This window comes from Salmo salar, chromosome ssa07 (assembly GCF_905237065.1).
Source record: "Salmo salar chromosome ssa07, Ssal_v3.1, whole genome shotgun sequence".
NCBI lineage: Eukaryota > Metazoa > Chordata > Actinopteri > Salmoniformes > Salmonidae > Salmo > Salmo salar.
This window is the reverse complement of record NC_059448.1, coordinates 3,871,061-3,883,745: the sequence shown is the minus strand read 5'-3', so window position 1 is coordinate 3,883,745 and position 12,685 is coordinate 3,871,061. Positions and strand designations below refer to the sequence as shown.

Below are 12,685 nucleotides of genomic sequence, written 5' to 3'. Positions count from 1 at the left end.
GTAGGGGACTATTAGTCCTAACAGCCAGTCCAGTAGGGGACTATTAGTCCTGACAGCCAGTCCAGTAGGGGACTATTGGTCCAGACAGCCAGTCCAGTAGGGGACTATTAGTCCAGACAGCCAGTCCAGTAGGGGACTATTGGTCCAGACAGCCAGTCCAGTAGGGGACTATTGGTCCAGACAGCCAGTCCAGTAGGGGACTATTAGTCCAGACAGCCAGTCCAGTCCAGTAGGGGACTATTAGTCCAGACAGCCAGTCCAGTCCAGTAGGGGACTATTGGTCCAGACAGCCAGTCCAGTAGGGGACTATTAGTCCAGACAGCCAGTCCAGTAGGGGACTATTAGTCCAGACAGCCAGTCCAGTAGGGGACTATTGGTCCAGACAGCCAGTCCAGTAGGGGATTATTAGTCCAGACAGCCAGTCCAGTCCAGTAGGGGACTATTAGTCCAGACAGCCAGTCCAGTCCAGTAGGGGACTACTGGTCCAGACAGCCAGTCCAAGGTTCAGCCCTATATTTCCTATATAGTGCACTGCTTTTGACCACAGATTTATATAGCGCATTACAGAGCCTATAGGTATCTGGTCTAAAGTAGTGTACTACACAGTGAATAAGGGCCCTGGGCAAACGTTGAGTGCACTGCATCGTGAATAGTGTACTATTTGGGACACAACCCCTAAGACCGGTTAGTAAATTCCAGACGGAGTCAGTTTAGACAGTTTGGATCTAGTTTGATCTAGTTTGACATGGTCATGTTAACGTTTGTTCTCACGCTCCTTCCTATACCGTACCTCTCTCTGTTCCCCTCCCTCTATGTCAGGGCTTCCCTAATGTTTTAACCCGTCTAGAGAATATGGGTACAAGCACTGTTCACAACACAAACTATTCACCTCCCCTCTTGTTGGTGGAGAGAATGTTGCAGGTTTAAAGTATAGTTCCTGCAATTCTACACATTTTGTCATGTGTTTGCAAAGAAAATGTTGCAGATTTAAAGCATTTTGTTGTTGTTGCAATTCTATACATTTTTGCCATTTCTAATGTCTATATTCATGTGATATTTGAGTGACAAAAAAAATAAAAATGTACAACAATATCAATGGCCTAAACAAAACCTTAAGGAAATGTTATCTGACATGGACTAGATGATCTGGACATTTCTGACAAGTTACACTAATCTCTCTCTAAGGTCTATAATGACAAGAGGTACTGATAATGTACTACCCAATTTACAAACTGTACCTTGCTCATTCTACTATTACAATTTTCAAGAGTAAGTTTAAAGCTGTGCCGCCCCTGTCAGTTTGAGAACCACTGCTCTATGTGATGTTCTGGACGGGTTCGCTGATCTTCAGACAGCCCCAATAGATCATTCTGCACATGCTCAGTACAGCCAGGAGAATCAGGAAGACCCAAGAGGCATAGATCCCTCTGTGGAGCAAGGCTGGTTTACACGTTCCCACCTAGACAGAGAAACACAGAGAGAGAGAGAGGCTGGTTTACACGTTCCCACCTAGACAGAGAAACACAGAGAGAGAGAGAGAGAGAGAGAGAGGCTGGTTTACACGTTCCCACCTAGACAGAGAAACACAGAGAGAGAGAGAGGCTGGTTTACACGTTCCCACCTAGACAGAGAAACACAGAGAGAGAGAGAGGCTGGTTTACACGTTCCCACCTAGACAGAGAAACACAGAGAGAGAGAGAGAGAGAGAGAGAGGCTGGTTTACACGTTCCCACCTAGACAGAGAAACACACAGAGAGAGAGAGAGGCTGGTTTACACGTTCCCACCTAGACAGAGAAACACAGAGAGAGAGAGAGGCTGGTTTACACGTTCCCACCTAGACAGAGAAACACAGAGAGAGAGAGAGGCTGGTTTACACGTTCCCACCTAGACAGAGAAACACAGAGAGAGAGAGAGAGAGAGATAGAGGCTGGTTTACACGTTCCCACCTAGACAGAGAAACACAGAGAGAGAGAGAGAGGCTGGTTTACACGTTCCCACCTAGACAGAGAAACACAGAGAGAGAGAGAGGCTGGTTTACATGTTCCCACCTAGACAAGAGAAACACAGAGAGAGAGAGAGAGAGAGAGAGAGAGAGAGAGAGGCTGGTTTACATGTTCCCACCTAGACAGAGAAACACAGAGAGAGAGGCTGGTTTACACGTTCCCACCTAGACAGAGAAACACAGAGAGAGAGAGAGGCTGGTTTACATGTTCCCACCTAGACAGAGAAACACAGAGAGAGAGAGAGAGAGAGAGAGAGGCTGGTTTACACGTTCCCACCTAGACAGAGAAACACAGAGAGAGAGAGAGGCTGGTTTACACGTTCCCACCTAGACAGAGAAACACAGAGAGAGAGAGAGAGAGGCTGGTTTACACGTTCCCACCTAGACAGAGAAACACACAGAGAGAGAGAGAGGCTGGTTTACACGTTCCCACCTAGACAGAGAAACACAGAGAGAGAGAGAGGCTGGTTTACACGTTCCCACCTAGACAGAGAAACACAGAGAGAGAGAGAGAGAGAGATAGAGGCTGGTTTACACGTTCCCACCTAGACAGAGAAACACAGAGAGAGAGAGAGAGGCTGGTTTACACGTTCCCACCTAGACAGAGAAACACACAGAGAGAGTGAGAGGCTGGTTTACACGTTCCCACCTAGACAGAGAAACACAGAGAGAGAGAGAGGCTGGTTTACACGTTCCCACCTAGACAGAGAAACACAGAGAGAGAGAGAGAGAGATAGAGGCTGGTTTACACGTTCCCACCTAGACAGAGAAACACAGAGAGAGAGAGAGAGGCTGGTTTACACGTTCCCACCTAGACAGAGAAACACAGAGAGAGAGAGAGGCTGGTTTACACGTTCCCACCTAGACAGAGAAACACACAGAGAGAGAGAGAGGCTGGTTTACACGTTCCCACCTAGACAGAGAAACACAGAGAGAGAGAGAGGCTGGTTTACATGTTCCCACCTAGACAGAGAAACACAGAGAGAGAGAGAGAGAGAGAGATAGAGGCTGGTTTACACGTTCCCACCTAGACAGAGAAACACAGAGAGAGAGAGAGGCTGGTTTACATGTTCCCACCTAGACAGAGAAACACAGAGAGAGAAAGAGGGGCTGGTTTACACGTTCCTACCTAGACAGAGAAACACAGAGAGAGAGAGGCTGGTTTACATGTTCCCACCTAGACAGAGAAACACAGAGAGAGAGAGAGAGAGAGAGAGAGGCTGGTTTACATGTTCCCACCTAGACAGAGAAACACAGAGAGAGAGAGAGAGAGAGGGGCTGGTTTACACGTTCCCACCTAGACAGAGAAACACAGAGAGAGAGAGGCTGGTTTACATGTTACCACCTAGACAGAGAAACACAGAGAGAGAGAGGCTGGTTTACATGTTACCACCTAGACAGAGAAACACAGAGAGAGAGAGGCTGGTTTACATGTTACCACCTAGACAGAGAAACACAGAGAGAGAGAGGCTGGTTTACATGTTACCACCTAGACAGAGAAACACAGAGAGAGAGAGAGGCTGGTTTACATGTTCCCACCTAGACAGAGAAACACAGAGAGAGAGAGAGAGAGAGAGAGAGAGGCTGGTTTACATGTTCCCACCTAGACAGAGAAACACAGAGAGAGAGAGAGAGAGAGAGGCTGGTTTACATGTTCCCACCTAGACAGAGAAACACAGAGAGAGAGAGGCTGGTTTACATGTTCCCACCTAGACAGAGAAACACAGAGAGAGAGAGGCTGGTTTACATGTTCCCACCTAGACAGAGAAACACACAGAGAGAGAGGCTGGTTTACATGTTACCACCTAGACAGAGAAACACAGAGAGAGAGAGAGAGAGAGGCTGGTTTACATGTTACCACCTAGACAGAGAAACACAGAGAGAGAGAGAGAGAGGCTGGTTTTCATGTTCCCACCTAGACAGAGAAACACACAGACAGAGAGAGAGAGAGGCTGGTTTACATGTTACCACCTAGACAGAGAAACACAGAGAGAGAGAGAGAGGCTGGTTTACATGTTACCACCTAGACAGATAATATATATATAGAGAGAGAGAGAGAGAGAGGCTGGTTTACATGTTACCACCTAGACAGAGAAACACAGAGAGAGAGAGAGAGAGAGAGAGAGAGAGAGGCTGGTTTACTTGTTACCACCTAGACAGAGAAACAGAGAGAGAGAGAGAGAGGCTGGTTTACATGTTCCCACCTAGACAGAGAAACAGAGAGAGAGAGAGAGAGAGAGGCTGGTTTACATGTTCCCACCTAGACAGAGAAACACAGAGAGAGAGAGAGAGAGAGAGAGAGAGAGAGGCTGGTTTACATGTTCCCACCTAGACAGAGAAACACAGAGAGAGAGAGAGGCTGGTTTACACGTTCCCACCTAGACAGAGAAACACAGAGAGAGAGAGAGAGAGAGAGAGGCTGGTTTACATGTTCCCACCTAGACAGAGAAACACACAGAGAGAGAGAGAGAGAGAGAGAGAGAGAGGCTGGTTTACATGTTCCCACCTAGACAGAGAAACACAGAGAGAGAGAGAGAGAGAGGCTGGTTTACATGTTCCCACCTAGACAGAGAAACACAGAGAGAGAGAGAGAGAGGCTGGTTTACATGTTCCCACCTAGACAGAGAAACACAGAGAGAGAGAGGCTGGTTTACATGTTCCCACCTAGACAGAGAAACACACAGAGAGAGAGAGAGAGAGAGAGAGAGAGAGAGGCTGGTTTACATGTTCCCACCTAGACAGAGAAACACAGAGAGAGAGAGGCTGGTTTACATGTTACCACCTAGACAGAGAAACACAGAGAGAGAGAGAGAGAGAGAGAGAGAGAGAGAGAGAGAGAGAGAGAGAGAGAGAGAGAGAGAGACAGAGAGAGAGAGAGAGAGAGAGAGAGAGAGAGAGAGAGAGAGAGAGGCTGGTTTACATGTTCCCACCTAGACAGAGAAACACAGAGAGAGAGAGGCTGGTTTACATGTTCCCACCTAGACAGAGCAACACAGAGAGAGAGAGAGAGGCTGGTTTACATGTTCCCACCTAGACAGAGAAACACAGAGAGAGAGAGGCTGGTTTACATGTTCCCACCTAGACAGAGAAACACAGAGAGAGAGAGGCTGGTTTACATGTTCCCACCTAGACAGAGAAACACAGAGAGAGAGAGGCTGGTTTACATGTTCCCACCTAGACAGAGAAACACAGAGATAGAGGCTGGTTTACATGTTCCCACCTAGACAGAGAAACACACAGAGAGAGAGAGAGAGAGGCTGCTTTACATGTTCCCACCTAGACAGAGAAACACAGAGAGAGAGAGAGAGAGAGAGAGAGAGAGAGAGAGAGAGAGAGAGAGGCTGGTTTACATGTTCCCACCTAGACAGAGAAACACAGAGAGAGAGAGGCTGGTTTACACGTTCCCACCTAGACAGAGAAACACAGAGAGAGAGAGAGGCTGGTTTACATGTTCCCACCTAGACAGAGAAACACAAGAGAGAGAGGCTGGTTTACATGTTCCCACCTAGACAGAGAAACACAGAGAGAGAGAGAGAGAGGCTGGTTTACATGTTCCCACCTAGACAGAGAAACACAGAGAGAGAGAGAGAGGCTGGTTTACATGTTACCACCTAGACAGAGAAACACAGAGAGAGAGAGGCTGGTTTACATGTTACCACCTAGACAGAGAAACACAGAGAGAGAGAGAGAGAGAGAGAGAGGCTGGTTTACATGTTCCCACCTAGACAGAGAAACACAGAGAGAGAGAGAGAGGCTGGTTTACATGTTCCCACCTAGACAGAGAAACACAGAGAGAGAGAGAGAGGCTGGTTTACATGTTCCCACCTAGACAGAGAAACACAGAGAGAGAGAGAGAGGCTGGTTTACATGTTCCCACCTAGACAGAGAAACACACAGAGAGAGAGAGAGAGAGAGGCTGGTTTACATGTTACCACCTAGACAGAGAAACACAAGAGAGAGAGAGAGAGAGAGAGAGAGAGAGAGGCTGGTTTACATGTTCCCACCTAGACAGAGAAACACAGAGAGAGAGAGAGGCTGGTTTACACGTTCCCACCTAGACAGAGAAACACAGAGAGAGAGAGAGAGAGAGAGAGAGAGAGAGAGGCTGGTTTACATGTTCCCACCTAGACAGATAATATATATAGAGAGAGAGAGGGGGGGGAAACAGAGAGAGAACGTAACAGAGGAGAAACAGAGATGTGAAAAAGAGAGAGGTTAGAGTACTAGGCATAGTTCCCTCTGGCTTCCATGTTCCCACCTACAGATGCTTATACACACACACACACACACGTTTGTGACTGAAATCGTATGTTCATAAACTAAACTCACCACTAGTCCTGCCGTGCCGCCGGAGAAAACCAAAAACAACAGGAAACACCACAAGCCCCGCCTCCTGGGGTACCGCCGGCCAACAGAAGAGCTGCAATAGAGATAAACAGGAAGTCAGTACAGGAACAGAGTTGAAGATCGGTAAAAGGAATAAGCTGACGTGAGATGGTAATATAGACTCACACTTTTCTGCAGTGGGGACATCTGGCTAACGTTCTGTCTGAGAACTCAGTCCACTGAAAACACACACAGTTAGTTTACACCACTACTACTACCCCCCCCCCCCCTTCCCTCAGACAGACAGAGAGAGACAGACAGACAGATGGTCCTACCAGGAATGTGTTTCTGCAGTGTCCACAGACCACTCTGACCCCAGCGAGTTGTTGAGGTTCTGGACTGTCTGAACCCGACCCTGCAGCATGTACCAGACCCAAGTTCATGACACGCTTACTGGAACGAACGAACGAACACACACACACACACACACACACACACACACACACACACACGATCAGTTACAATCCTTAACCACCGACACACCAAACAGAATGGACTCTAGACCAGTAACAGAATGGACTCTAGACCAGTAACAGAATGGACTCTAGACCAGTAACAGAATGGACTCTAGACCAGTAACAGAATGGACTCTAGACCAGTAACAGAATGGACTCTAGACCAGTAACAGAATGGACTCTAGACCAGTAACAGAATGGACTCTAGACCAGTAACAGAATGGACTCTAGACCAGTAACAGAATGGACTCTAGACCAGTAACAGAATGGACTCTAGACCAGTAACAGAATGGACTCTAGACCAGTAACAGAATGGACTCTAGACCAGTAACAGAATGGACTCTAGACCAGTAACAGAATGGACTCTAGACCAGTAACAGAATGGACTCTAGACCAGTAACAGAATGGACTCTAGACCAGTAACAGAATGGACTCTAGACCAGTAACAGAATGGACTCTAGACCAGTAACAGAATGGACTCTAGACCAGTAACAGAATGGACTCTAGACCAGTAACAGAATGGACTCTAGACCAGTAACAGAATGGACTCTAGATCAGTAACAGAATGGACTCTAGACCAGTAACAGAATGGACTCTAGACCAGTAACAGAATGGACTCTAGACCAGTAACAGAATGGACTCTAGACCAGTAACAGAATGGACTCTAGACCAGTAACAGAATGGACTCTAGACCAGTAACAGAATGGACTCTAGACCAGTAACAGAATGGACTCTAGATCAGTAACAGAATGGACTCTAGACCAGTAACAGAATGGACTCTAGACCAGTAACAGAATGGACTCTAGACCAGTAACAGAATGGACTCTAGACCAGTAACAGAATGGACTCTAGACCAGTAACAGAATGGACTCTAGACCAGTAACAGAATGGACTCTAGACCAGTAACAGAATGGACTCTAGACCAGTAACAGAATGGACTCTAGACCAGTAACAGAATGGACTCTAGACCAGTAACAGAATGGACTCTAGACCAGTAACAGAATGGACTCTAGACCAGTAACAGAATGGACTCTAGATCAGTAACAGAATGGACTCTAGACCAGTAACAGAATGGACTCTAGACCAGTAACAGAATGGACTCTAGACCAGTAACAGAATGGACTCTAGATCAGTAACAGAATGGACTCTAGACCAGTAACAGAATGGACTCTAGACCAGTAACAGAATGGACTCTAGACCAGTAACAGAATGGACTCTAGACCAGTAACAGAATGGACTCTAGACCAGTAACAGAATGGACTCTAGACCAGTAACAGAATGGACTCTAGATCAGTAACAGAATGGACTCTAGACCAGTAACAGAATGGACTCTAGATCAGTAACAGAATGGACTCTAGACCAGTAACAGAATGGACTCTAGACCAGTAACAGAATGGACTCTAGACCAGTAACAGAATGGACTCTAGACCAGTAACAGAATGGACTCTAGACCAGTAACAGAATGGACTCTAGACCAGTAACAGAATGGACTCTAGACCAGTAACAGAATGGACTCTAGATCAGTAACAGAATGGACTCTAGACCAGTAACAGAATGGACTCTAGACCAGTAACAGAATGGACTCTAGACCAGTAACAGAATGGACTCTAGACCAGTAACAGAATGGACTCTAGACCAGTAACAGAATGGACTCTAGACCAGTAACAGAATGGACTCTAGACCAGTAACAGAATGGACTCTAGACCAGTAACAGAATGGACTCTAGACCAGTAACAGAATGGACTCTAGACCAGTAACAGAATGGACTCTAGATCAGTAACAGAATGGACTCTAGACCAGTAACAGAATGGACTCTAGACCAGTAACAGAATGGACTCTAGACCAGTAAGAGAATGGACTCTAGACCAGTAACAGAATGGACTCTAGACCAGTAACAGAATGGACTCTAGACCAGTAACAGAATGGACTCTAGACCAGTAACAGAATGGACTCTAGACCAGTAACAGAATGGACTCTAGACCAGTAACAGAATGGACTCTAGACCAGTAACAGAATGGACTCTAGACCAGTAACAGAATGGACTCTAGACCAGTAACAGAATGGACTCTAGACCAGTAACAGAATGGACTCTAGACCAGTAACAGAATGGACTCTAGACCAGTAACAGAATGGACTCTAGACCAGTAACAGAATGGACTCTAGACCAGTAACAGAATGGACTCTAGACCAGTAACAGAATGGACTCTAGACCAGTAACAGAATGGACTCTAGACCAGTAACAGAATGGACTCTAGACCAGTAACAGAATGGACTCTAGACCAGTAACAGAATGGACTCTAGACCAGTAACAGAATGGACTCTAGACCAGTAACAGAATGGACTCTAGACCAGTAACAGAATGGACTCTAGACCAGTAACAGAATGGACTCTAGACCAGTAACAGAATGGACTCTAGACCAGTAACAGAATGGACTCTAGACCAGTAACAGAATGGACTCTAGCCTAGACCAGTAACAGAATGGACTCTAGACCAGTAACAGAATGGACTCTAGATCAGTAACAGAATGGACTCTAGATCAGTAACAGAATGGACTCTAGATCAGTAACAGAATGGACTCTAGCCCAGTAACAGAATGGACTCTAGCCTAGACCAGTAACAGAATGGACTCTAGACCAGTAACAGAATGGACTCTAGACCAGTAACAGAATGGACTCTAGACCAGTAACAGAATGGACTCTAGACCAGTAACAGAATGGACTCTAGATCAGTAACAGAATGGACTCTAGACCAGTAACAGAATGGACTCTAGACCAGTAACAGAATGGACTCTAGACCAGTAACAGAATGGACTCTAGACCAGTAACAGAATGGACTCTAGACCAGTAACAGAATGGACTCTAGCCTAGACCAGTAACAGAATGGACTCTAGACCAGTAACAGAATGGACTCTAGACCAGTAACAGAATGGACTCTAGACCAGTAACAGAATGGACTCTAGACCAGTAACAGAATGGACTCTAGACCAGTAACAGAATGGACTCTAGACCAGTAACAGAATGGACTCTAGACCAGTAACAGAATGGACTCTAGACCAGTAACAGAATGGACTCTAGACCAGTAACAGAATGGACTCTAGACCAGTAACAGAATGGACTCTAGACCAGTAACAGAATGGACTCTAGACCAGTAACAGAATGGACTCTAGACCAGTAACAGAATGGACTCTAGACCAGTAACAGAATGGACTCTAGACCAGTAACAGAATGGACTCTAGACCAGTAACAGAATGGACTCTAGACCAGTAACAGAATGGACTCTAGACCAGTAACAGAATGGACTCTAGACCAGTAACAGAATGGACTCTAGACCAGTAACAGAATGGACTCTAGACCAGTAACAGAATGGACTCTAGACCAGTAACAGAATGGACTCTAGACCAGTAACAGAATGGACTCTAGATCAGTAACAGAATGGACTCTAGATCAGTAACAGAATGGACTCTAGACCAGTAACAGAATGGACTCTAGACCAGTAACAGAATGGACTCTAGACCAGTAACAGAATGGACTCTAGACCAGTAACAGAATGGACTCTAGACCAGTAACAGAATGGACTCTAGACCAGTAACAGAATGGACTCTAGACCAGTAACACAATGGACTCTAGACCAGTAACACAATGGACTCTAGACCAGTAACACAATGGACTCTAGACCAGTAACAGAATGGACTCTAGACCAGTAACAGAATGGACTCTAGACCAGTAACACAATGGACTCTAGCCTAGACCAGTAACAGAATGGACTCTAGACCAGTAACAGAATGGACTCTAGCCTAGACTCTTCTCCCTCTCCCAACCAAATCTTGTCCTTTCTCTCTCTAGCCCGTCACATTCCACTTCCTTTCTCTCTACCTCGGTGCTCTCTCTCTCTACCTTGTCTTTATGTCCCCTATGTCCATCTCTCTCTCACCAGTAAAGTCGGGGACAGGCGATCCTCTGTGAGGTGACTTTACAGATGAGGAGACAGTTACAGGGACAGCGCACATACTTCTTCCCTGCCGGAGCATTCTTTATAGGCTAGAGAGAGAGAGAGAGAGAGAGAGAGAGAGAGAGAGAGAGACACAGAGAGAGACAGAGAGAGAGAGAGAGAGAGAGACAGAGAGAGACAGAGAGAGACAGAGAGAGAGAGAGAGAGAGAGAGCAGAGAGAGACAGAGAGAGAGAGAGAGAGAGAGAGAGAGAGAGAGAGAGAGAGAGAGAGAGAGAGAGAGAGAGAGAGAGACAGAGAGAGAGAGAGAGGGAGACAGACGTTGATATAAGAGTTAGTTCTGATAACCTGTTAATAGTATCCTTCCATCAGTGTGTGTTGTAAGTAGATAGAACAGCCAGAAGAGGACTGGCCACCCCTCATAGCCTGGTTCCTCTCTAGGTTTCTTCCTAGGTTTTGGCCTTTCTAGGGAGTTTTTTCCTAGCCACCGTGCTTCTACACCTGCATTGCCTGCTGTTTGGGGGGTTTTAGGCTGGGTTTCTGTACAGCACTTTGTGACATCAGCTGATGTAAGAAGGGCTATATAAATTAATTTGTATTTGATTTGAACTGTGTGTGCATTCTGCTCACCGTAGCCTCATTGCAGATGACACACTTGACTACGTGTTGGTGTGTCTTTCCCTCCACGTTGATGGCACTCTGACATACCCTATAAATACAGTACAATACAACTTTATTGTCCAAATGTTACAGCAAAACAACAGATTTTGCCTTCAGCTAAAATGTTTAACCCCGTTTATCCAGTCCCCGGCCAGGGATTCAAAAAGGACAACATCTCAGCTACAGGTTCATCTGCTTAGCTGCTGAGGTAGGATGTATAGAGTGAAAGAGTGTGTGTGTGTTGCTGGGCTACCTACCTACAACTGATGATGGGAGAGCTGCCAATGTCTGGGCTGCCCAGGGGAGAGTAGGGAGGGGGGGCTTCACCGAACAGGACCGGAGGGGGGGCACTGGGGCTGAGGAATGGAGGAAAACCTGGGGTAGAGGACAGGAGGAGAGAGGTGGGTAATATATTTTACGGGAAGAAAGGCAGAGAAAGGATATGGGGGTTGAGAGATAGAATGACAGGAAATAAAAAAAAAAAAAAAGGGGGAATGATTCGTTCACACAAAAGCTTTCACTTCTGAGTACACATGACTGTCTAGAAATAGAATAAGGAAGTGAAATCAGTTGTTATTGATGGACAGATACCCTCTTCCACTAGGTAACGTTAGTTACTATTCAGCCAGCTAGTAGCTACGGGGAACAAAACTGTAAATAGCCGAGTTGTTAATAAACTAGCTAACTAGACAGCTTATAGTGCATCACGCTAAGCTAGCTAGTTGACCTTAGCGAGCTAGTTAGCTACTGTTGCTAGCTAGGTAGTTAGCTACTGTTGCTAGCTAGGTAGTTAACTAATGTTGTTAGCTAGGTAGTTAGCTACTGTTGCTAGCTAGGTAGTTAACTGTTGTTGTTAGCTACTGTTGCTAGCTAGGTAGTTAGCTACTGTTGCTAGCTAGGTAGTTAGCTACTGTTGCTAGCTAGGTAGTTAGCTATTGTTGTTAGCTAGCCAGCTAAGTAACATAGCCAATGCCAGCTGTTGTTATAACTACTCACTCTGTGGCCTCGGGGGAAAGTCATACGAGACGGGACCATTCGTCCCGTCGTGCTGGTCCGAAAGCAACGGGCTACGCTCTCCATCCGCCATTAGCGTAGCTAGTGGGAACCAGCGCAGGTTGTAGCGGGGTGTCGAGTACTCAAACTGGGGTAGTGTGTATGGCCGGGACGGCTGAGTGAACCTTGTTAGCTGAAGTATTCACATGATCACGGAAACCAGGAAGAAGGAAGCAAAAA

The 12,685-nt window shown here is 46.2% G+C and overlaps 1 protein-coding gene across 1 annotated transcript; it reads right to left on the bottom strand.

Annotated features, from left to right (window-relative positions):
* Positions 1–879: 879 nt before the first annotated feature.
* On the bottom strand, positions 880–12,685 carry pip4p1b (phosphatidylinositol-4,5-bisphosphate 4-phosphatase 1b). The gene is made up of 8 exons (XM_045721436.1): positions 12,449–12,685; positions 11,710–11,827; positions 11,423–11,501; positions 10,776–10,882; positions 6,665–6,782; positions 6,516–6,568; positions 6,333–6,423; positions 880–1,459 (listed from the first exon to the last, which is right to left on the bottom strand). The coding sequence occupies exons 1-8, from the start codon at positions 12,537–12,539 to the stop codon at positions 1,316–1,318; spliced, it is 801 nt and encodes a 266-aa protein (XP_045577392.1). The 5' UTR covers positions 12,540–12,685; the 3' UTR covers positions 880–1,315.

Bases quoted from the DNA above. Each gene is read 5' to 3' on its own strand.
- pip4p1b (XM_045721436.1), bottom strand. From the start codon at position 12,539: ATGGCGGATGGAGAGCGTAGCCCGTTGCTTTCGGACCAGCACGACGGG. The intron at 10,883-11,422 runs GTGAGCAGAATG...CTCTCTCTCTAG, and splicing joins TCATCTGCAATGAGGCTACG to CCTATAAAGAATGCTCCGGC. The intron at 1,460-6,332 runs GTGAGTTTAGTT...TTCTCTGTCTAG, and splicing joins GCGGCACGGCAGGACTAGTG to GTGGGAACGTGTAAACCAGC.